Source organism: Trifolium pratense, linkage group LG4 (assembly GCF_020283565.1).
Source record: "Trifolium pratense cultivar HEN17-A07 linkage group LG4, ARS_RC_1.1, whole genome shotgun sequence".
Classification (NCBI taxonomy): Eukaryota; Viridiplantae; Streptophyta; class Magnoliopsida; order Fabales; family Fabaceae; genus Trifolium; species Trifolium pratense.
The window spans coordinates 44,285,750-44,310,903 of NC_060062.1; the positions used below are offsets into that span (position 1 = coordinate 44,285,750).

The 25,154-nt window shown below is 31.4% G+C and overlaps 3 protein-coding genes across 3 annotated transcripts; 2 read left to right on the forward strand and 1 right to left on the reverse strand.

Annotated features, from left to right (window-relative positions):
- Positions 1-395: 395 nt before the first annotated feature.
- On the reverse strand, positions 396-3,970 carry LOC123923875 (mediator-associated protein 2). The gene is made up of 5 exons (XM_045976620.1): positions 3,811-3,970; positions 3,600-3,740; positions 2,717-2,801; positions 2,473-2,556; positions 396-912 (listed from the first exon to the last, which is right to left on the reverse strand). Exons 2-5 carry the CDS (start codon positions 3,735-3,737, stop codon positions 575-577), a joined length of 645 nt encoding a protein of 214 aa, XP_045832576.1. The 5' UTR covers positions 3,738-3,740; positions 3,811-3,970; the 3' UTR covers positions 396-574.
- Positions 3,971-10,300: 6,330 nt separating this feature from the next.
- Positions 10,301-13,792, forward strand: LOC123923876 (UV-B-induced protein At3g17800, chloroplastic-like). Its single transcript, XM_045976621.1, has 2 exons — positions 10,301-11,245; positions 12,837-13,792. Exons 1-2 carry the CDS (start codon positions 10,878-10,880, stop codon positions 13,630-13,632), a joined length of 1,164 nt encoding a protein of 387 aa, XP_045832577.1. The 5' UTR covers positions 10,301-10,877; the 3' UTR covers positions 13,633-13,792.
- A 2,651-nt stretch (positions 13,793-16,443) lies between these two features.
- On the forward strand, positions 16,444-24,881 carry LOC123923879 (serine/threonine-protein kinase MHK). Its single transcript, XM_045976622.1, has 18 exons — positions 16,444-16,645; positions 17,880-18,212; positions 18,306-18,384; positions 18,605-18,673; positions 18,953-19,042; positions 19,579-19,717; positions 19,830-19,932; positions 20,105-20,157; positions 20,858-20,924; positions 21,583-21,694; positions 21,798-21,863; positions 21,981-22,049; positions 22,118-22,178; positions 22,326-22,430; positions 23,020-23,054; positions 23,143-23,188; positions 24,132-24,207; positions 24,502-24,881. The coding sequence occupies exons 2-18, from the start codon at positions 18,205-18,207 to the stop codon at positions 24,629-24,631; spliced, it is 1,308 nt and encodes a 435-aa protein (XP_045832578.1). The 5' UTR covers positions 16,444-16,645; positions 17,880-18,204; the 3' UTR covers positions 24,632-24,881.
- The last annotated feature ends 273 nt before the right edge of the window (positions 24,882-25,154 follow it).

Consider the following 25,154-nt stretch of genomic DNA (forward strand, 5'->3'; position numbering starts at 1 on the left):
AGATATAACAAACAAAGAGCAGCTACCGTGAGTGTCCGCAGTTGTGTTTTGCAAAGCAAACAAGCAATGTCCTTCAAATTCTCGATCATCCGGATGCAACGGAGATGTTAATGAAGTATGATAACATGAAATTCATTGTTCATAAGGTGTAGTTGATGCTTAATGAGTTACCGAATTTCAAAAAATAACAGAACTAAAACTGTAATCAAAACTTATTTCTTTTAAGGAGAGGACTCCAAATTTTTCTTGCTAAAGGACAGTCCCAAAAAACATTAAGACAAGTTTCATAAGCATTAGAGCATTTGTAACAATTGTAGTGATTAGTTGCGAAGCGATTGTAGCAAACCTTCCAAAGATGAATAAAGAAACTAAAATTAAAAATAAACTAATTTAAGTTGATGACTAATGAGTTGTCGAATCTTAATATATCCATTAATCATCCAGGTTAACCACATGCGTTAATCAGAGATACACTATTAAAAACAGAGATAAAGAAAATAACATAGCTCAAGTATACTATTAATTCTATAAATTAACAAGGCCCTGGAGAAAGTATATGTCAAGTAAAGGAAAATTACTCCGTCTGTTTTCTTTTCTTTGATTTTCCTCCATGAGAATGTTCAGAAGACACTGCGGAAACGCCAGAGCTGTGACCACGGGATAATCCCCGCACAGGTCTTCCATTAGATTTGTTCACTTCAGATTTTTCAGCAAGTTCGGATAATGAGCTCTTCAGTCTGCTACTTTTAGATGCTGATGCACGTGAATTCCTTACATTACTTTTCATAGGAAAATATGGGGTAGTCTCGGCCATAGAATTGTAAGCTTGTTTTGCATCAGTTTTACTAATCTTTTTGAGTTCTTCAGCATCAGGGTAATGGACAATAGAAACCCGGCGTGAGATCTTTCCGGCTGTAGAAAGAAAGAAATTTCTTTTTAGTGGTTTAACTAAAAAAAGTATGGATTGATAGCTACTTACATCAAGAGTCTTGTGAGATATAATGAAAAAATAAGGCTACAGCAAAAATATATTGGTCGATTTCATGAATGAATTGATAGCTATTTACAATATAGCTTCAAGGATATTGGATTTATACACACACTTTATCTTTGCTTCATATAAAAAATGGAAATAATGAATTAAAGGAAAATAATCATGCTTTGGATTGGAGGTTTCTTCGGAGACAATACGTAAGATGAATAAATATTAAACTAACCATACAAGCATACATACCCTCCTAATATATAAATGTAAATTTGATTTAGTAGAGCAATTAACAGAAAAGGGACATGAAAACATGTATCATGTTTCAAAATACAGTTGTCAAAAAAATAAAAAAACCAGTTAAACATTATTGAGTCAGTTGTTTCTCTCTAAAAAACAATTTAACACAAACTATTTATTTAAAGCAAGTTTTTTTTGCTATTGGTCCGCTTTTCTCAAACTCTTTCGTCCGATGTACTTTTCTTACTGGAACCTTAACTCACATGACCATACCGCTATAGCAAATTTTCATCATCTTCTCAGTAAATGATACTCAAGTACATTTGTCAATAATCTTATAGTTTTTTTTACATGTCAATGGATTCGACATTTTGCCTATGCTTACTTTTGTGCAAGCCCAACATTCACAATAATAGCTTTATACAAGATAGACGATGAAGTTGACTTTCTAGTTTCTATGGAAATAATGTTTGAAACGTTCAACTACAGTATCTAAACCCTACAAGTCAGAAGAAAGTGATACCAGATTACACCAGACTAGTAAAGTACTAACATAGCATCACAGTTCAAAAATGACGAACAAATTCAAAATTGACATACAATTTGACAAATCACAAGGTTCAAAATTACTAAAGAGTGAAGACCGGAGCTTTTTGTCGTGCTAGCAGGAATGCAAATGAATAAACCCCATCCTCTAGCGAGTTAAGTGCTTACGCCCCTTTAGATTAGAGATAGGGGTGCGCTAGCGTTATATTTATAATAGAGGTTAAGGGGGCTGAGAAAAGCTTGCTGTCTACTTCTCTTAACTGCCCCGTTCTGTAACTTCCCTTCTTTAGTTCGTCCACGAGGCTGTAAAAAGAGAGCAGGGCAGCTATATAGCGGGTATCGGTTTGGTTGTATGCCACGAGGTCCCAATGGACAAGGGGGCAAGTGAATAATCGCTTTTGGGCGTAGGCTGCCCTTTACCATCCATCACATTGCATTAGTGGAGGATGTTGGGATTGGGTTGTCCTGTTTAGATTCAGCTGATAAAGCTAGGTTTCAGCTTATTAGAGGTGGGTTCATGCACCTCATTGGCCTGTTGGGCTCATTGCAAACTTGCAGCAATGGAATTGTTCATGTTTTCTAGTTCGTGACTTCAATTATGCCGGGAGTTGTGGAGATGAAACTCAAAACAGAATCACTCTTCATCAATTCAGACAATATTACAGTAACACAGGAGGTTTTTGGAGAAAAAAAATACATACCAACTTTCACATCTGTAGCAGAGGAAATAAAAACTGTTTCCTCGGGCTCCATGGAAGCAAGGCTGACAAAACCATATGCTTTCCCTACCAACATAGTGACAATAAAATTAGCGAACTTGCACAACAATCATTTTCATTCTGTAGCCATACCATAAACAATCATTTAATATGCTATAAAAGATAAAGAAATTGAAAAGAGAATATGGCATTTATGATGTCACATAATTCGATTCATCTTATTTACCAGATGCGCCTTCAAAACTGGCCACGGTTCCATTCTCATGAAGTTTGAGAGACAGTTCCTGCCCGTTAATGTCAGATAACAAATCCTGGCCAACCCAAAATACAAAGAAAGGAAGAGCATAACGTGAATGATCAACACAACATCAAATAAAGGTTCATCCACTATCTAAATTCGAGATATGAGTGTTAAGAGCCACACATCAAACGTGAGATGCCCTGAACATGGATTTATAAGTAGAGGTAATTCTCATCTTCCAAGCCAGTTTTGTAGGGTTGAGTTAGGTTCAACCAAAAACTCTAAATTGGTACGAGAGCCTCCTCCAATATTCATTGGGTCACCTCATATCAGGTTTATGTTAAGACTTAAGAGTCTCGCATCGGATTTGAGATGACCTGAACATGGGTTTATTTGTACGAAAACAACATGGCAACTAATTTTCCAAAAACATTTACATTTACTCAATCCATGAAAACCCTAATCAACTCAAACAAACTATAAATTTTAGAATTACTATTAACTTTGAAATGGTTTTCACTCTTAGGGTCCAATGAATTACTACAGAACAGCACAAACGTTTAAAATATTGAATAAACTTTGTGTTGTGCAATGTTTGGTAGAAAAAAGGTTATTTTGGTGTTTTAGACTACTTCTGCAGAGGACAAAAAGTTGTCAGCTGGTTCCGGGGACAAGAATTTCAGTTTTTGTTCTGTCCCTTGGCCATCAGTTTGTCCGGTGACAATTTTAAAATCAAACACAGTACCAGTCCCTTTTTTTTTTACATTCAATTAGCAAGAACACTAATCAAAATTCAATTCAGAATAAACAAATAAAACAAAAACAAATCATAAGCATAAGCATAAAGAAGGAACAAGAACAAGCTTACCTTGGAAAGGGGTGGCAAACTAAGGAGCCAAAGCTCGGTATTTTGAGTCAAGTTATGATCAAGGAGTGATTCCTTAGCTTCGTTTACAAATTCCTTGTCAGGTTTGTAACTCTTTGAATCATCGATCGACAATTCCATAACCTAAACACGCAAAAAACAAGTTTGAGGATAAGGATTGAAGTGAGAGATATGAGAGAAGGAAGAGATGTACCTCTGTTTCAGACGTGGTGGCAAGGTAGGTGAAGAAGAAAAGAGACACGGTGGTGGGTACGACGGCGGTGAATGAGAGGGTTCGAGATAGTGGTGACTGAAAAGTGAAAACCCTCTGTTTTAAAACGTAGAAGCTTTTGTTTTTTTTTTTTAATAAAGATTTATTTACTTTAAAATTAGAATCGATTTAGCCTCCTTCGCTTTTTATTTATTTTTAAAAGTAGAGCTGCATAGTCTTATTTTTAAAGTTTGCTATTTTTTATGTTTAATTAATTGTTTTAAGAATATAATTTTATTATTTTAAGTATATAACTATATTAAAAAAAAATTATACGAGCGTACCCGTACTTTAATTTATTTTTTTTAAATGTCGTACCACGTACCGGTACCGGATACTGGTACCATACCCGCATCTATGCAACATAGATAAAAATTAATTTGACTTAATTGCAGTTTCGAGCCTCCTATTTTAATAATTTTTGGGTTTTGGTCCCCTATTTTTAAATAAGGAATTTCAGTCCCCTATTTTGTCAAATTTTGAAATCAGGTTCATCTTTAGGGGTTTTGTCTTAGAAATAGAAATTGAAATGGTGGTGGTGAATCGGCCATGCCATGGTGGGGGTGAGGTTTGTGATGCTAAATTTTGTAGTGAAATTATTGAAAGGGATTTGTATCAGCCTTGCAATTTGTTTCATGGTCACGGGGGATGAGGATGGTGTTTATTAAAATACTGCCACATCACCTTAAAGATGAACCTGATTTCAAAATTTGATAAAATAGGGGATTAAAATTGCGAGGACTAAAATTTAAAAATTGTGAAAATAAAGGGACGCAATTAAGCCAATTAATTTTACTACATCTATAAGGGTGATACAAGATTTTCTATTATTTCTATTTATTTTTGTATAGTATTATTTCTATTTTTTTATTATTACTACAATTTTTTAATATTTTGGGATGTATATATTTTTTTACTTTTTTTTTGTCGATTAGCCTGGTGGCTAGACTCACACATTTAAATGTGGAGAAATGTGAAATATGAGATTCGAACTTCAGCTACTCTAATAATATCTCTGGTAGCTACCATTTGAGTTACACTTATGAGACTCATTTAGTATTTTTTTTTATTACGAGAAAAATAAACAAAAACAAAGAAACCAATTAAGTCATTCGTTGTCTATATACCCCAGAGATAGCAGCAAGAATAATATTATCTAATTGAGGAGGAGGAGTCCAAATCTTGAAGAAATCAATATTAGTATAACCAAATTTGGTCAATCAATCAGTACTTTCATTCCCTTCTCCCAAAGTATGAACAAAGGAGATCATCCAAGGAAGATGAGTGAGCTTTCTAATGAGAGAGAGTAAAGTTGCACGAGGATGAAAGTCATTATGCTGAGTATTATCAATCAGATCTAAAGCTGCTTGAGAGTCAAATTCCATGATGATAGATTTAAATTTTCAAAATCATAGAATAATGGAGGAAATGAAAAGAATACAAAATAGAAAATATTCTAACTCGACAAAAGGACCAACCAATAGTCGAAATGAGTTCCCTCTAGAACGAGTATGAGTTTAGCTAGAACGAGTATGAGTTCTATGAGGCAACTAATAATATAATATTAAACTAAGACATCGGGATCAGGCGGTATGAGTTCCCTCTATAACAAATTGTTCGGCTGAACTTGAGTTTAATTCCTATAATAGAAACAATTTTTTATCAGACTTTACTCATCTCGCAGTCGAACTATGAATTATTGAGGTTCCTTCCATTAACAAATAGAAATATCAGGCCGTCTTATTTTATGGTAAGTCGGGAGTCGGGACGAACTTTCTGATAAATTCTTTAAATAAATAAAAAAAATTAAAATTAACAAAAATTATGTATATATTTTTTAATTAAAGACTAACGAGATAACGTGGACATATAAGAATTTATTATTCTCCTCCAAAAAAAAAAGAAAAATAATTTATTATTCAAAAGTTCACGATTCAATCTAAAATTTTTAGAATAAGTCGATAAGATGATAAAGTTTTTTTTTCTTAATGAGTTTGTCGATTAAAAAACTATTCGCAACATGAGGCTAAAATCATAAAATTCAAGTAATTAATTTAACAAAATGAATTTCTTCTATCTATGTGTCTAATGTCTAACGGTCTGTTTGGCCCAGCTTTTTTAAGTTTATGTAAACAGTTTATGCAATATAAATTAAGTTTTATGATATTTTATAAATTCACACTGGTAAAAATTTTAATTTTATAAGCTATTTTATCATAAAGTACCTTGACAAACTTATAATAATATATAAAAATTGCATAAGTTATTTGCATAAACTCTAAATAAGAGGAAAAAAAGTCAGGTCAAACGATACCTAACTATAAGAGAAAAATTAGAAAATTAGTCATGAATTATAAAATAGATATTGAAAAAAGGAGATTTTTTTAATCATTTAGGCCTGATTAGAGCAACCTGCCATGTCGCTACTTTGGATTTTTAACGGACTAAATGGGTCGACCTAATGGGTCTAACCCATTCTGGCATTAAGTATTTTTTTGGCTTAATTAGTAAAATGGTCCCTTAAAGACATTTTTGGTTTCAGATTGGTCTCTTAAAAAAAAAAGGTCCAAATAGGTCCCTTAAAGAAAAAAAAGTCCGAATAGGTCCCTTAAAGACATCTCCGTTAATCAGTTTGGTCCCTAAAAAGAGGTCTAAATAGGACCAAACTGATTAACGGAGATATCTTTAAGGGACCTATTCGGACTTTTTTTTCTTTAAGGGACCTATTTTGACCTTTTTTTCTTTAAGGGACCAATCTGAAACCAAAAATGTCTTTAAGGGACCATTTTACTAATTAAGCCTATTTTTTTTTTAACAACTGCCATTAAGTAACGAAAGCTACTTTTGTCATCTACCGGTTACTCGCGCGTCCTATTTTTACACATCCGCGATTTAAATAGCGGATGTGTAAAAATAGGGCATTTTGGAAGGGAAAAAAAGGCGTCCGCTACTTAAATCATGCACAGTGTTTGAATAACCAGTAAAGCGGCAAAAGTAACTCCCTTGAATAATATGTAGGCATCTAAACATGTATAAATTATTTTCATTCAACTCACTTTTAAGTAAAATGAATTTTGATCACCACAAAACCAAACAAACGTCACAAAAGTTTAGTTTTCAAATACTCCCTTCATCCCACATTAATGGTAACATTTGATCATTTCACACATGTTAAGAAAAAATTATAAATAAAAGAAAGAAAATAGTAAGTTTACTCAATTATCCATCTTATTTTATTTAATTTTTTGGTCAAATTAGTTAATAGCTAAAATTTTACTTTTTAAAGTGAATAAGTAAAATTACTTAAAGTTTGAATTTCAATTTTGTATATTACATACAATATCCCTTCTAACTAAGTAACAATTATCTATCTTAATTCTCAAGTGCTGATGTATTTCAACTATGTAAGGCGGGGAAGAATAAAATTGATCGATGATACAGTTGAAAAAATAGCATTAGAAATTTAAAGTGACAATTATATTTATAAAAATGTTTGTTTCAAATATGCCAATTATTACTCTCTTCGGCCTCATATGTAAGCAAAATTAGTTCTTTTAAATTCATGGGAAAATGAATGTATTTAATCTAAAATATAGACTAAATACATCATTTTTCAATGAATTAAAAAAAAAACTATTTTTGCTTACATATGCGGCTGGAGGGAGTACATGACAAAGGGAATATCTTGAATTGGTTTGGAATCACTAAGTAAAAAATTGAATCGGAGGTCCCAACCTCACTACCTTTGAGAGATCAAACCGGTTGCAATCTGGGTTGCAAAATTTGTTTACATGAAGATGATAAAATTTCTACTAGATTTGAAGATGAAGATGATGATTTTTTTCTCCTAAGATTTGAAGATAGTGATGGGATGAAGATGATAAACTTTTTTCCCTCTAGATTTCAGAATTATGAGATGAAGACGACCAGTTTTTGTTATGAATTTTAAAATGGTGATGAGAGGAAGATGATGAATATATTTTGTTTTCTTTGGTTTTTTTAATAAAAAAGAATTATTGTTTTAATGGGTTAACATGTCACTTCATCATCAGTAGATAAACGAAATGACAATATATAGTTATTAAAAGTTCATCACCATTAACAAAACTGGATGAAGATAATAATAGCGTAAACATTATTGACTTAAAATAACTAATTTAGTACTATTAGAAAGACATAAAAAAACTAATTTATTACAAACGTCAAATTTAAAGAACCACATTATACAATTATACCATAAACTTTAGACTACAACTCCAAACTTAATTTGTATGGAGGCTAACTAAAATTTAGTCTACAACTTCAAATTTCAAACTTAAAAAGATTGACATTTCGACCTACGGATGTTATGTGGTATGGATCAGTAGGAGAAAACACACGCTTGTGTATATTTGATTGACGTTTCCCCACTTGTGGGACTAGGGATGGAGTTTTTACTGTGGGATGGGAAGCCCTAAAAGCTGCTTCAAGCAAAATGGTCAAATACGAGAAAACGTGCTCTGACAATCAACACGTTTTTATACTGTTTACTTTTGACACTTTTGGCTTTCTAGCACCATAAACTACAGATCTTCTAAAAAGAGTTCAAATAGTTATGCATAATAATGTTATGTTGCCTAGGTCTCTGAAGGTAGAGATTTTGAAGATTTGGTTTTGTTATACTAAAAGGTTTAATGGCGCAGCTTGTTGTCTGTCTACAGTTTGATTATGTGTAATTATCTTATATATAATATATTTGTGCTTAAAAAAAAAAGAGAGAAGGATGTGTAATGTGTATTGCATTTTTTCTTTTATTAACTCTCTGATTTTCAGAGAATAATTGTTTACACCAATAATCGAATCGGACTCTTTCAAATAACTCATTTTAGGGAACTCATTAACCACTTGAACTCAATATTTTAATTTTTTTTTTGTTACATCAATATCTTAATTTGTATTACAAGTTATTAGATAAGCACACCTTTACACACTATTTTAAATCGTAATTATTACTCCCTCCATTTTTTTTAATTGTCTAGTTTCGTCAGATTTAGCGCTTTAATTTGATGTTTTAAGAATGCGATTTGTCAATTGTACTCTTTGTCAATTACTCTTATTTTTTTTCAATAAAACTAATTGATATTTGATGCTATATAGTTGGAAAACTATTCTTTTTGGTACATAACATATTAAATTTTGTTTTTTTTAAACATAATATATTAAATTTATTGGAAATAGAAAGTGCTTGCAAAAAAAAGATTTTTTTTTGGAATTAACATTAGGGTATAATAGGAAGATAAGATACAAAAATACACTTTCTTAATTTGATTTTACTATTCTAAATGGATACTTATAAAAAAAAAATGGAGGGAATAATTTAAAATAGACAGGGCTGACTATTTGGAGGCCCGACTCCAAATATTAAGAATAGACGCCTTAATTAAAAAAGATGTAAAAAATTTAAAAGGAATAATCCTTATTTAAAGTCTAAATAACGTTAATAATATAAAAAAATTGTCATCGTGTAACTAACATATAATTTATTTATTTATATTTTAATCGATAACAACAAAATACATTTCTTGTCAAAAATATTTATGTCGAGGCCCCCGAAAAATGGAGGCCTGACTATGTAGCACACTTTGCACATGCTCATAGCCGACCCTGAAAATAGACGGTTCCAACTATACTAACAAAATCAACTATTAATAATAATCTCACTCACATGTTGATTCTTGATCAAGAGATAGTCTTACGTGGACACAAATATTTAGATATACACAAATCAAAAAATAGTGTGGCACAAATGGTAGATACGTAGACCCCTTAACTATTTGGTTTCGAGTTCGATTCATGATCGGTGCATATACGCAAAAAAATATGTTTAGTTTAAAAAAATTTATGTTACTTTAATTATTTTCTATTTAATTTTTTTAACTTCATGTAAATGTATATAATAAAATTGTGACCATATTCCATATAGTATTTCTCCTTGATCAAACAGTTAGGAGGAGTAGCTCTCAAATCCAAGTCAACTTTAAGGAGGAAAAGCATGTCTAAACCAAAGATCACTAGAAGTTAAATGTCTTTCACAGAAAAGAGGGAATGCAGTGTCATTTTAGCAAACACACCCACCTATCTACAATTTTCTTTTCTTTGAAAGTACATACTATAAATTTTCTACTTATTTTCTATTGCAAATTGATGATAAGTGGTTTTGTCGTGTAGTACAGTCACTACTCTTTTGCTCCTATCCTATTCCTATCCCAATCCCCCACCCCACATGAATACGCACTTATCACTTATCGTTTGATCAGAGCACACAGAAACCAACCCTTCCCATACCTCAAAAGTCTCAATACCCTATATCCACTCCATAGAAAATACTTAGTAGTACAATTATTGTGCATATATTTTTCATATTTTAGTTCACTCCACTCTACTAAAAATTCACAATGACTTCAATTTTGTTTCTTCTTATATTATCATTATCATATAGCTAACTTTTTCTATGACATAAACTAACATTTTATCATTATCATACAATTAATATTTCCAATCAATTTTTTTTTCATAAAAAAAAAGTTACTTTTGATTAAATTTGTTATTTTTTTTATAGCTTGTTTTTTCACCCATAAAAAAATTTGTTAATCATATCGCGAGATAAATAAAATTTAATTAAAAAAAATTTCCTAGAAAAGGTCAACCACTTGTGTCCAATAAATTTGGTTTTAGTTTGTTAAGAATGATTTCAAGATTCCATATAATTTTTTTTAAAAGATTTTTAATTTGAATATTTAAATTGGAAAGATAAAATTGTATCCGATTCCAATTAAAAATTAGCTATTTGGTATAAACTACTATTTTCTTCATATAGAAAAAAGTATAGATAATAATAATAATATCTTATTATGATCCTATCCTATCACAAGAAAACACAACACAACCTATTGTTCTTAAATTAATCATTCATTCAACCTCTTCCAACACAAAAACAGAACACATCACAAAAACCTCAAACCTTGCCGTTGATGGAAAATTGTCTTCGCCACCACTATCTTACACTCAAACCTCACATAGGATTCTTCACAAAACCAATTTCTTTTTCTTCTTCATCATCATCATCATCTTCTTGTTTGAATATTAGGAACAGAGTACCCTTCAAGAAGTTGATTGTAAAAGCGAGTGCTGGTGCTAGTCACTGTGAGTATAGTAGTTTGAACTCACCTTTGTTACCACGTTCACAAGTTGGAAAATTTCTTAGTGGGGTTTTTCAGAATCATCGTAGTCTTTTTCATGTTGCTGTTCAAGAAGAACTTAAACTTTTGTCTGATGATCGTGATGCTGCTGTTTCTCGTATGATTCTTGCTTCTGATTCCGATCAAGCCCTACTTCACAGGTTTGTTTTCTTCTTTTTTGCTATGTTTTTTTATGAGGTAATCAAGGTTTTGATCCATGAAACATGGATAGTCCTCGGATTGGGTGTGTTCCAGTGTCTGACACAGACACAACTGACATGAAACCATATTATTATCAGTGTCGACTTGTCAGTGTCCATGTTTGTTTGTGTCCTTGCTTCACAGGTTTTGATATGTAATAACTATGAAGAGCTTCAATAAATCTTGATCAAATTAGTATTAGATTAAATTAATTGCAGTTTTGGTCTCCAATTTTTATTTTCTCATGAAATAGGTTTTTTTTTTTTTTTGTTAAAATTCGGTTTTTTGGTCTTTCTTTTTTGACCAAAAGTTAGGTGACATATAACTTGATGATTTTATGTCACGTCAATAAAAAATTGGTTACATCACTTTTTTTGTCCCCTTTAGTAACTGTGTGTAAGTGATGGTGGTTGAGTTTAGTGGAAGAAGTTAGTTATCACATACACAACCACGGTTTGAATTTATGGTAGGAAAGGTGTTGATGGGTTATAATTAACTAGATAGTATTAATCAAAACAACACATGATTCTAATTTTTAAGTTTTTGACTTAATAATTGACTTTAGTTGAACTTATTTGACATAAATGTATCTAAACATAAATTATTTTACATATATGTGTGTATTTACTTGCTCTATAGTCTGTACCTTAATGAAACATTTGATTAAAATGAGGAAACTTATTGATCCCATATGTAAACTTTGCATCTGTAAATTTGTAGGGAGCTTTTGTTGGTAGGTCTTGCATTGTGTTAACTGTTAATTAACAAGAAATATTTTTATTGATTCTGTGTATGGACTCTGCATCTCTTCATCAGAGGTTTTGTTTGTAGATTTAGATGTGTGCTAAACAGGTCATGTATTCCCATTTATTTGGGCAACATCATTATTATCTTTTCGTGAGATTGAAGCTATATACTCCTTCCGTAACAAAATATAAGCAAAAAAGTATATGTATCTAGTCTAAATTTCATCTACGTTTTTGCTTACTCCCTTCGGTCTTATACATCAGTTATTCATACATAAACTAGATACATCAGTTATTCAATGAACCTGAAAAAAGAATCTTGAGACTGGAGGGAGTATATTTTGTCGCGAAGCTATAATAAAAAGGTGTTGTTTAGTATAAATACATCATGTCATCCATGACAGTCAGAGTCCTAATTTTCAATTCCACTTCATAGGCCCAATTATCATGATCAGGGAAGATTAATCCTAAAAGTTATTCAAACCTCATCTATTCTTAAATGCATAACCAACCATTTGGGCATTTGGCCCTATTGATTCTTCACTTGTAAACTATCAGGGGTTTAAGTCTTTAAACAGAAGTATTAATTAAGCCTCTATTAAAGTTGAGATCATTTACCTTTTCTTCCTTCTGAATATAGACCTTTCCTTTGCTGACTTTGATCTTAATTTTCCAGCTATTTCTTTCACATCATGTTGCAATGAAATGAACAAATCATTTAAACCTCGGTGCATAGTACAACTATAGTATGTAGATATTCGTCGAAAAAACTGACTTAAAACTTTTTCGGAAATGCTGCTTGCAGGAGGATTGCACAAATTAAAGAGAATCAATGTGAAGTTGCTGTAGAAGATGTTATGTCCTTGCTGATATTTTACAAGTTTTCCGAAATTCGGGTACCTTTGGTTCCAAAGCTTTCAAAATGTCTTTACAATGGAAGGCTAGAGATATTGCCTTCTAAGGATTGGGAACTAGAGTCTATTCACACCTTAGAAGTTTTGGATATGATAAAGGAACATGTAACTAACGTAACCGGCTTGAAAGCAAAATCTAGTGTAACCGAGAGTTGGGCGACCACCAAAGTTCGACAATTCTTACTCGCACGCGTATACGTTGCTTCTATATTATACGGCTACTTTTTGAAATCAGTTTCCTTAAGGTACCATCTAGAAAGAAATCTAAATTTGGCAAACCATGATGTTCATCTTGGTCATAGGAATTCCCTCTCATTTAAAGATATGTGTCCTTACGGATTCGAGGAGGACATCTTTGGCCATTTGACTAACATGCAATCGATCGGGCAAGGGCTAGTTCGACACGAAGAGGAAATTGAAGACTTGAAGTGTTATGTTATGAGATTCCACCCTGGATCATTGCAGAGATGTGCTAAGTTGAGATCTAAAGAGGCTGTGAATTTGGTTAGGAGTTATAGTTGTGCACTTTTTAACAGTGAAGGGTTTGATTCAGCTGAGAATGATGATGTTATATTGACTTCATTTTCTAGTCTTAAGAGATTAGTTTTGGAAGCTGTTGCTTTTGGATCATTCTTGTGGGAAACAGAAGATTACATTAACAATGTATATAAGCTTAAGGATCATTAAGGTAGTGACAAAACACAGGATAAGTTGCAATATTTGTTGAGCTAATTCCTCTTGTATATATAGTGAGTTTTTGTTTTTAGCTTTTCAGTTTTACTTTGGATTATGTTTATTTTGTATAGTACACATTTACCTTAAATAGTATATAGTTTTAATGCTTAGACTTTCATTGAGTTTTTTTAGTATGTAGTTTTTTTGCTTAGAGTTGATAATTCATAGTGATTTTGCATATGATAAAGTTGTATATGTTTTTATTTGTTCTGAATCCTTTTTTTCACCATTTTTTTACACCTTTTACACCCTGTAAATAACATTAAAAAAAAAATACATAAAAAGCAATTATAATTGTAAATTAAATTTAAATAGACATATTCTAACTACTTACAAATAATCATTCTTCTAACACTTCTAGTTGACTTATTAACTTTTTTTTTCCTTACATTATAGGAGGTATAGTGGAAGAAAAAAAATTAGAGTCTAAATTTCTCCCTATTTTTTTTTATCAATTCCACAATATTGAAGTTGAACTAGATATAGGTAATATTGAAGTTGAATTAGTTAGACAACATTAAAGTTGAACCGATAATAAAATTAAAATATAACTAACAATTTTTTGGTAGAAAAAGATAATTAACAATTCAAATTGAAAAATTAACTCAAAATTTATATTTTGTATTCCAGTTTATTAATACTACCACCATCATATAATTTTTTTGTTGAGAGCCCATAATTTCTAAGAAAAATCTTATTTAATAAGAAATTCTTGTACAATAATTCATATGACACATACACAAAATTAGCCTTAATAGTTAATACAAATTAGAGAATATAATTTAAAATAATTAATATTATATTGAAAGCAAAAGATTCACTTATATTAAAATAATTTATTTACAGATGGGCCAGAGTCACTAAAATAGAATTAACTTATCATAAAAAATAAGCAGCATGAGTAACTAAATAATTGAATTAAAGTGATTAATTAGTTCTTGACCAAAAAAAAAGCGATTAATTAGTTTTTTTAGAAATCTTTATTTGAAAAAGTATGAGTTTAATTTTTTATACGAACAATTTTTTATTAGAGTTTACTTGAGATTTCACTCGGAGGGATCTCTATAATACGAGTACTAAAAGAATTTAAAGAAACTAAAATTAGCCGGTCAATCGTCATTTCTATTTCATTCTCGCAAAGTGTGATTGAAATGCAGTTGCCAGTTCAATTTTAAAACCTCTTGTATATGATGAATCAAGGTGGGCAGACTATCTTTGATTTTTGCTTTCCCGGTGATCATGCCAATTAGAGTTTTTGAGTCACTTTCCAATTGAACATGGTGGAAATTATGTCTTCCAGTTAATTGCATTTCCAAGGCGCATAGAGCGTCACAAGTTTCAATTTTGTGAGAATATCCTTAAGCCATATGTCATTTGAGTTTCGAAAGAGACCACCACAATCAGCTAAACCCAAAGAATCTTTTCCAACCAATAAAAATAGTGTTGCATTAGCGAGGATTCAAAGATGATGTATGTAATTGTCCATGTCTTATAGAGTTAATATTTAATATAAGAAAAAAAAGGTAGCGTGGGCGGTTCATAGCAAAAATCCACTCCAGGGATCTAAAACAGAATATGCTTGTCTACGTGGCCTCCAAATGACCATAAAACCATAATCTTATTCTTAATGACTTTACAATCCCTTATCCTTATCCATCTAAAAGGGTACAATTGTCTCTCTGTATTAATGTTGAGGATGAAGCCGTCTTTTCATTTATTGAAGTTAAGGGTAGAATTGCACATAGAACATTTTTTCTGTTAATAATTAAATGTTTGGATGGCATTACGGTAATAGCACAAACCATTTTTATATCAACGTGGGGACCAGCATCCCCACCCCACTAACAGCCAAGCAATCCATATTTTAAGATACAAAAATATTTCATTTAAATGATAAAAATTTCGGACTCTTAAACAGCTGTCAATATTGTAGACTTGAGATTCAATTCATATAAAAAAAATTCGACTGAAAGAAGAATTCATCTAATGTGTTCTACAAATTTTTTGACATAATTTAGTTATTGTTAACGACATATATCATTGTAACTTATAAAATGTTTTTATGAAAATAATTTAGGACGAGGGGCTTGAACACACGATTTTCTAAAGTTAAGATCTGTATTTTTACAATTAAACTAAACTCTTATACTCCTTTATAAAAGAAACTTACTTCTTTTAATATTTTTACAATTATGTTTTAATGAAAAATTAAATACAATAAGAGACGAGAATAGATAAGGTCGATCGACAAAATTTGTAGCCTGATTTATGATAGACTCTTCAATTTTTTAAAATAAATACATTAAGTTTTTCTTTTTAAACCTTAATTGTAAAGAGATCATCAATAATTTTTACAAAGATAAATGATAATTTTTGTCATATTTTACTTCTTTTTTAAACAATATTAGGTTATCAGATACCTCCTTCTAGAAATTTGAGTCCTAGAGAGCCAAAACTAAATTACATTCATAAAAATGTTTTACTTTCATAATTTATTTACATAAAACACCATAAAATCTAAAATTTGATTCAAACTTATACTTTTTTTTTTTTTGACATGGATTCAAACTTGTACTTAACATATACTAGAACGTTAAAATTCTTAAGAAAAATTTGATTAGAAGAAAAAAGAAGGGTAACATGTCAAATTCGTGTATTGAATATTATAATGGATCAACCCATTTATGCAAATGTTAGTTTGGCCCAATTCTATTCCATTTTCCGAAATTTATTTATTATATTATATATTATATTAATTAATTTATTTCTTTGGTTTCTTCTCCTTCAATTTTTTCTTCTATTCTATGGAATCCATCTTCTTCTTTATCTCTCTTATGCATTCTTCACATATCCAAATTTTCTCTCTCTAAATCAATCTTCATCGTTTCTTTTCGGCGAATTTTCCATTCGCATTGCTGATCCGTGTTCTTCACTCTGCTCCGATTCTATCCAATTTTCCTACACGGTGAGTTTTCTTTTTCATTTTCTCTCTCAATTTTTTTCTGAGTTCGTTTCGTCAATTTTCCAATTCCGCGATTTTTTTCTTGAATCTAGTTCCTAGCTTGTAAGCAAACTTCAATGCAGCTTGAATTATGTTTCGCGACTTTTTTTTTTTTTTGTTATTATGATCGGTTTGTTTTGTGAGAGAAAGAGAATGGTGAATGAAAAGATGAAGACGAGTTTTTGTAACTGATTTGAGTTACAGCAATAGTTTATGGATTTATTACATCGAATAAAATCCGAATCCGATATCGTATTTTTCGAATTATTTTCAATCAGATTGTGTTGAACGTGGTGTTTTGTTCATATATGATTATTATGGATAGTTAGATTGTGATTATAACTTAATTTGTGTATTTGTTTCTGTCTTTGTTTTTGTTTATAGTGATGACTTGAATTAAGCTTATATTGATTGAGACACACACACACAGGCACACATAGTTTCAGTTTCTTGAGAGAAATTTTGAATAAAAAGTGATTATTGCATAATTGAAGCTAATCTAAAGTCATTAAGTTTATAATTTCCTCATAAAAAATAAGTTTATAATTTCTTTTTCTTCTTTTAATTTCCATGGTCTTGGATCTGACAAACTTATTAAATTCAGCACTTTACAGCTGGCCAATAGATTTTGTTTTTCACGAGCAGGTTAGATAGAGGAGTCTAAGTTGAATTCATGGTAATGATATACTCTATCGGATCGTCACTATTATAAGCAAAAAATTGACCTTTTAGGTACACCGAATAACTGATGTATCTGGTCTATAATATGGACCAGATACATCGGTTATTTAACGAAATTAAAAGGTGAATTTTTTCTTATAATAAGGAACATAGGGAGTATTTTAATAGTACGAGTTATGTGCTATGCAATTTTTTTAATCCAACAAGACATAGTTGTTAGGATCAATGTCTTCATGGGAAGGTTTGTTTTTTTTTTTTTATCGGTGTTGTACTTTTATTTGATTCTTTGGTAGATTGGATGAGCAAAGCAAACACCATAAAGCATTTGAGTCTTAGGGTCTGTCAACAGGAGTGAGTTGATTTTTCATTGTTGGAGTTTGCAGAATGAAATAATATAATATATTACTGTATTCTGACTATTTTCCTAATATTGCGCTTTTGAAGTGCACTTGTTTGCTTGATGTTTAAGGTGGTCATTAATTTTTAAGGGAACTAACATTTATATTTTCTACTGCAGCCTATCATGTGTTTTCCAATATATTGATTCAATTTGAAGTTTATGCAATTAAAATGGATCGACATTGTAATATGCAAATGACACCACCTAGTCAACAGGGTTTTTGAAGGTTGCAACACATTGACATACCGCTTGCTGTTTGTGGATCACTTCTACAATGAAAAGTGGACTGTTGATGATATTAAATGCTTCATGCTATATTTCAACTCTAAATCACATCTATAAACTAAGTGCCAACACAGTGTTGACAGTTAGACGTCCCTTCATGGACTCCGTTCCAGTCTCTTTGAAGTGTTATTGGTTATAATGTTGTAAATTTTAAAAAATGGAAAGGTTGGTTTCTTCTCATCTATGGACTTGTGTACAATTGTTGGGTTCTCAATATTGTCACCAGGTAAATTTATATCTTGTTTGTCTTTTCTCCAGGTATAAAATTTTGAAAGAGCTTGGAGATGGTTCTTGCGGTCATGTATATAAAGCCCATGATATGAGAACTTTTGAGATTGTAAGCAACTTTAGCTAACTAAAAGCAAACTTTCCAACTTCAGCATATTCACATACTTTTCAGAATTGTATCTTGTTTTTGTATAAATTATAAACACGTGTTTTACTTTCTTTGTCTCCCCCTCATGAGGTGGTGTTAAATCCATAAAGTTCCACTTTTGAATGTTACATTTTGGGATATCTTTTTAATGTTACACTCTTATCCTCATTTTATCTATCAGGTTGCTGTCAAAAGGTTGAAAAGAAAGTTTTGCTTTTGGGAAGAATACACAAATTTAAGAGAAGTTAAGGTATGCACTATAGTAGAGTTTTTGCACTCACGGTGATTTTAACACATTCTTGGATCTGCAATTGCGATTTTAGACTTTATTTGGTCTAAGAACATTTTTTTTTTCTTTCCATTTTCACTTTTAATTACAAAACTGCCACCTTACGTTTGCTTATGTATCTTGCTTTCATAGATTTGTTAGCAAACATTGAAATCAATAGAAAACTTTTACTCAAACCAAATTGACTCTTACTTAAATGTTGATTTGTCTCCACTGATGTGCATTGTATTTCTTCTGCAGGCCCTTCGTAAAATGAATCACCCAAATATCATAAAGTTGAGAGAGGTTGTTAAAGAAAATAACGAACTGTTTTTCATTTTTGAATACATGGTAAATAAATTTTTATTGTTCAATTTTTATTTATTTATGACTTATATATTGATATTTAGATATCTTATTTTTCATTGATATTTTTACATATCTTATAACACATAATGATCAAAATGAAGAGTGATATATTAGCTATTTATTTTGTAAATGTTGAGGAAAAAATTGTTCAGGGAGAAGAGGAGGTATAATGACTAGGATGAAATGATATTGTACAAAAATTCTAGACAACAAAAATGGTTAAGAAACTACGTAAACGACCGACTGATACCATGGTGTGCTTCCATTGACCAAAACCACTTTAATAGCCTAGAAGAACAGTGGACAGGACACAGGACAATGTCCTTAAATCTTAATGTAGCAGAAAATGCCGTATTGCCACATGGTTCTCTCTGCTATATGCATGTTTTCTGGAAATATTATTAACTCCTATGCAATTTATCCGTAATACTTCAATATTCAAGCTTAAGGCTGGGTGGAGGTCTGTATTGACTCTTGTATTATCAGCCAGTGCTTAAATACTCCATTTCATCTTTCAGGATTGTAATCTTTATCAATTAATAAAAGAGAGAGAAAAACCCTTTTCAGAGGAAGAGATACGATGCTTTATGAAGCAAGTGCTCCAAGGACTTAGTCACGTGCACAAGAAAGGATTCTTTCATCGGGATTTAAAACCTGGTATGACATATAACTCCTCCATTTAGCAAAATTCTAAGGGTAAATCTTGTTTATGTTTCCAGTTCAATCTGCAAAAGGATCATGATCTGATAGGAGTGTTTTCTTCTGGCAGAAAATTTGCTGGTGACAAATGATGTTATTAAAATTGCTGATTTTGGACTGGCTAGAGAATTATCATCAATGCCTCCATATACTCAATATGTTTCCACACGGTGGTGAGTTATGTTCTCTCATGTCATCTTTATTAGTCTCTCTTTTCACATGTCTCCATGGACAACTTTGCATGCAAGATCAGATTATTTATATACTGTTTGTGAGTGCATGTTTTTTTAAGAGATTTCATCATCACATCAGCAACTTTATCACATTTTGTTTTTCGGAATTCAGGTACCGGGCACCTGAAGTTTTGTTGCAGTCCCTGTGTTATACTCCTGCTGTAGGTAGGCATTAGATTTTATTTATTTAGATTAATTCAAAGTTCTTATTCAGTAGTCCAACTCCACAAATTTTTATAAAATTTAAAACTATTTGATACTTCATTAAATAATATCAAATGATCGTATAATAAGCTTTTAAAAAACATAAGTAAACATCGATGGTTAGATTATATAGCTGCGAATTTCAGATTTATATAAAATTGTGTGCTTGATTATTAATATATTATGACAATACAACAGTTGGATTAGTGAAATTTATTGTTTATAATGAGTCAACGAAGTAATTCATCTCAGAGTTATGCTTGGAGTCAACTAATTTTGGGAGCCATAAGAGTGAAATTGGTGGCAGAAGTTGCAATTTGTAGTTTCTGTCTCAATATGGTTTTGCGAAGCAGAATCACTTTTGGAGTCTCCCTTACAAATTTATTTTCTAGTAAATAAAAGTTTGAGTTGATGTCAACTGTGCCACACATTCATCCAAGGCAGTTTGACTGCTGTTGATTATACTGGTCCAGTAGAACCATCACTTAATCTAACTTTTTTATGATCCAGTAGAACCATCACTTTCTCTAGCTTTGAATTTACATTTGTTACACTTTCTGTGTTGTCAAACTTGTTTGACATTTATGCTGTCATTCTTAGATGACTTTGCTCTTGTTTTTCTTTTTGAGGTGGTGAATAACAAACACAAGTTTTTTTGCAGACATGTGGGCTATTGGTGCTATATTAGCGGAGCTTTTTACTTTGACCCCCATATTTCCTGGTGAAAGGTATTTTTAGAGTCTCATATGTTCTCTTTGCTGTGTGCTGCAGTGATGATGGCAAAACAAACTCATTTATATTATCTACTTGTTGTTGTTTATGCTTATAAAAATTTAATAAACTTTAGTAATTAACACACTGTTTGCATTTGAAATTTAAATATTTATTGGAACCTATTAAGGAATTTGCCACAAAATATAAGAATTTTGATTTTGTACTAGAGAGGACAATCTTGTTCACAAGTCTAGAGAGAAGGATGTCGAATTTGATATAAAAATCCAGGAGGGGTAATGTTTTATGGGGACGTGTTTTCACTCAGTAATTTGAAAGATTTTATTGGAGCATAACAACGAAATGTTTATGGTTCAGGTTTTTGATAGCTAATTTACTAATGGACAATATTGTTTTTATGACTTCATTAGGTTTTTGACAGCTAATTTGCTAAGGGACAATATTGTTTTTATGACTTCATTATATATCTCAAGTTGTTATAAAATTCATATATAATAAAACAAATGCTCTACGAATTTTTGGGCAATTTGTGTACTGATATTGACTTTTGATAGCTAAACTGAAAGCTTCTTCAAAAATATTATCTTGTGTATTCCTAAAAATAAACTATTGGGCTTTTTATCACATCTCATAAAATTACTTGTCCATTGACAGTGAAATAGATCAACTGTACAAAATATACTGCATTCTTGGTATGCCAGATTCAACTTGTTTCACCATAGGTGCAAACAACTCTAGGCGATTGGACTTTGTTGGTCATGAAGTTGTAAGTGTTCATATAACAGTTGTGTGGTAATGTAATATTGTTTTACAGTATCATCTTTTCATTTCATTAACTAATGCATCCTGTATTTTTAATTGCTGTGCAGGTTCCACCTATGAAGCTTTCTGATATCATTCCAAATGCTAGCACGGAAGCTATAGATTTGATCACAGTATGTTTTGGTCAATAGCTTTTGTCTGTCTTCATATCATTAACACAAATTTTTACTGTTTTGATTTATGTCAAATAGTGCTCTTTTTAAGTATCTCCTCCATTGTAAATTCTGCAGCAATTGTTGTCGTGGGACCCATCAAGAAGGCCAGATGCGGATCAGTCACTGCAACATCCTTTTTTCCATGTAAGATTTTCTTTGTAGCCTGTTCTATTTTACTTATGGTCTCCAATTTACTAACATATACTGGACAGGTGGATACAAGGGTTCCTCATTCACTCAGTGATCCATTTGAGCTGAAGCTGAGTAACAAAAGTGAGGAAATTTCCATTTCAATTCTTTCTCATGTCCTTCTTTTGAGCTCTTTAAGTTTGCTAGACAACTACTATGTAAAAGGCTAATTGCACTGTGATAAGTTTTTTAACTCTAATGTTTATTGCTTTCTTTCTGCATTGCTCTCAGGGGCAAAGCCAAATCTTGAGCTGAAACTGCATGATTTTGGCCCTGATCCCGATGATTGTTTTCTTGGCTTGACGTTGGCTGTAAAGCCCAGTGTTTCAAACTTGGGTATAGCATCTTAACTATTTGACTATAGAAATATAATTAATATCTGTTGGCCTAAGTGATCACTCTCTTGCCACCCGATTTTAGTAGAATAGTGTTGGTATTGTTGATTGTTTCTGATATAATGGGAATAATTCAATTCATTTGTTAAAATTTCTTGTCTCCAAATTTGCTATCTCAAAGGTTGGGTTGAAGTGGTTTTTTTGTAATGTCAAATGCACACAGTTTGAAAACATAAGTTATATATCCTACACCAGAAGTTGGCTAACTTTATTAATCGACATTAAAGAGCATGTCAATTATTGTTGTTAGAATTTGATTTTTTTTACATTCTCATGTGAGAAAATGTCCTAACTACTTCTGGAAGCCCTGCCACTGACCAGTATTTGTTGCCAGTTACATTTTGTTGATAATGGTTGGCATTTTGTTATGTTGATTCTGTGTTCTGTTTTTTGGAAGATGTCCACAGTTCTTTGAAATTTCAGAGCTTTTTCCAATATTAAGTTTTCTTCACATAACAATTTCTTTCTCATCTTCTCATTCATTTCATTCAATAGTTAACATTCCTGACCATTTGAGTTATTTCCTGCAGATGTGGTTCAAAATGCATCGCGGGGTATGGGAAAGGTTGGTTCAAAATCCATTTTTCAGTTTTAAACTCCTAATATGATATCTGTTTACATCTTGTTTGACTTAATGCATTGTGAAAATGCAGAATATGCTATTTTGCTCGGATTTTAATGATCATTCAGACCAACCAGGTGATTCTTAGCTTCTTACCTTCTATTTGCACTATAATTTTGCATAATCAAGTTACCTATGTTCACAGAGAAGGGATAGCTTTTAATTTTTGAAAAGTTCAATCAATCTTGATTTATTTTTCTTGCAATCTTCATTCTGATTTTTAATAAATGAACTATGTTACTTAAAAAGAGTATCAATACATACTGCAGAGAAATCCTTCTATATACATGAATAGTAAAATTATGTAGGTGTTGAACATTAAGATCTTACATGAAACAATTGAACCCTCTTACCAGAAAGTAGTGAAAAATAATTGAACCCCCATATCTATTTGAACAATTGTCACACAGGTTTTGCATAAATTCAAATGAGCAGATAATCATAATGATACAAGGACAATCCTATATCTCAATTAATGGCCTAGTTTTCTGTTTACAGCATCTTAGAGTTATTTTGAACTAATATACTAACTGTTTGTTTGAGGATATGGAAAAACTCCGTCCATTACTAATAATAAGACTAGATCCTATGACTTGATGTCATCAGATATTGCGAAAGTTCGTTTTGCCTAATGTAGAAGATGCCTCTGTTTATGAAATTTCTGGGATGACCAGATCCTATATGCTAGATTCTAAAATGCTAAAAACTTTCCATTTATTTCCTACTCAATGTGCACATAGAGCTTCGTTTAAACACCAACAAAAGCACCATTGCGCTACAGGGAGCCAAAAGACCACAATATTTGATAAGGATAGGAATGACTTAGATTCTATTAAATGCTAAAGTTGCTCCTTCATAGCAATAGTAATATCTACTTGAATAAGTTTTTTTTGTTGGTAAATGACTGGCTTGCAATTGTCATTGCGAATCTACTTCTCTTTTGAAATTTTTCTGTTAACTTTAATTTTCTTTTTGATTGATACTATTATTACTAACGAGTTCTCTTATTGTGTGATCTAGTTTTTTGGACATTATTATCTCCTGATCAGAATGGAGTTCACAACCCAGCAGAGACTTCATTATCATTGTCATTTGGGTAAGTTCTCGCGTATACTCTGGATTTTCTCATCATATATAGACTTTGTCACTGTCATTATAATTTTAGAGTTTATATGACTATTGTAATTTTAGAGTTTATGTTTTTAACTTTTTAAACGATGAAAAATTAATTTAGATCTGCTTTAGTGTCAGGAACTAAATGCTTCATTACTCCATAAAAATGTTGGATGTATATCATGTAGTATATGCATTACTTTTTGTTTACCAAATTGAATCAGCAATCCATGATTTGTAGTTTCCCTTATTTTGCATTGGCTTGTCTTCTTGACAGATCTGTTCAACATCAGCCAATTGGAGTTCCACAGACAACAGGGTTTTCTTTTCAACCTTTGCAGCCTAACATCTTAACTACACCATTTTTGACATTGTCTTCTCCGTACCAGCGTGGACATTGCCTTTGAATGACTGTTTGCAATTTGAACAATGCTGCAAGATCTTGAATCTTTATAATGCATCAAATAGATTTTTTTATTGAAGTTAATTGTTTGTACAGCTGTTTTTTTTTTAGTGAAATGTATATGTAAATACCAAACAATTTCTACAAGGATATTTGATCTCATTGTAGTTTGTAATTGAACTACCTCCTTTTTAGGGGATCAATAATTCAAACGCGAATGTAACCCTAAATATCGGGGTTCTACTTTTACCTCACCCGCTATTGAAAACTCTCCATGTTTATGAAAGTGTTCTTAGTGATTTTTCTGGATGTCTACTTCCGAACTCATTTGCAGGTGGGGCAGTAGCTCCCAGATATAGAAGTATTTCCATGACTCAAATGGATTGCTGCGTAAGTTGATGAATATACTTTAGTAGAATTGGTTTTAAAAAAAAATGATGTTAATTTGAAGTTAGTATTTGTAATTTTTGACTTGACGTGATTTTATATTTAAATTTATTGGTTTAACTCATTTTTTTGAATGCATC

Coding starts and splice junctions, on each gene's coding strand:
- LOC123923875 (XM_045976620.1), bottom strand. CDS start 3,737: ATGGAATTGTCGATCGATGATTCAAAGAGTTACAAACCTGACAAGGAA. Junction 2,802..3,599: donor GTTTGCCACCCCTTTCCAAG/GTAAGCTTGTTC, acceptor TGGGTTGGCCAG/GATTTGTTATCTGACATTAA. Junction 2,557..2,716: donor CAGTTTTGAAGGCGCATCTG/GTAAATAAGATG, acceptor CTATGTTGGTAG/GGAAAGCATATGGTTTTGTC.
- LOC123923876 (XM_045976621.1), top strand. CDS start 10,878: ATGGAAAATTGTCTTCGCCACCACTATCTTACACTCAAACCTCACATA. Junction 11,246..12,836: donor GATCAAGCCCTACTTCACAG/GTTTGTTTTCTT, acceptor TGCTGCTTGCAG/GAGGATTGCACAAATTAAAG.
- LOC123923879 (XM_045976622.1), top strand. Junction 19,933..20,104: donor CAATATGTTTCCACACGGTG/GTGAGTTATGTT, acceptor TTCGGAATTCAG/GTACCGGGCACCTGAAGTTT. Junction 20,158..20,857: donor GTGTTATACTCCTGCTGTAG/GTAGGCATTAGA, acceptor GTTTTTTTGCAG/ACATGTGGGCTATTGGTGCT.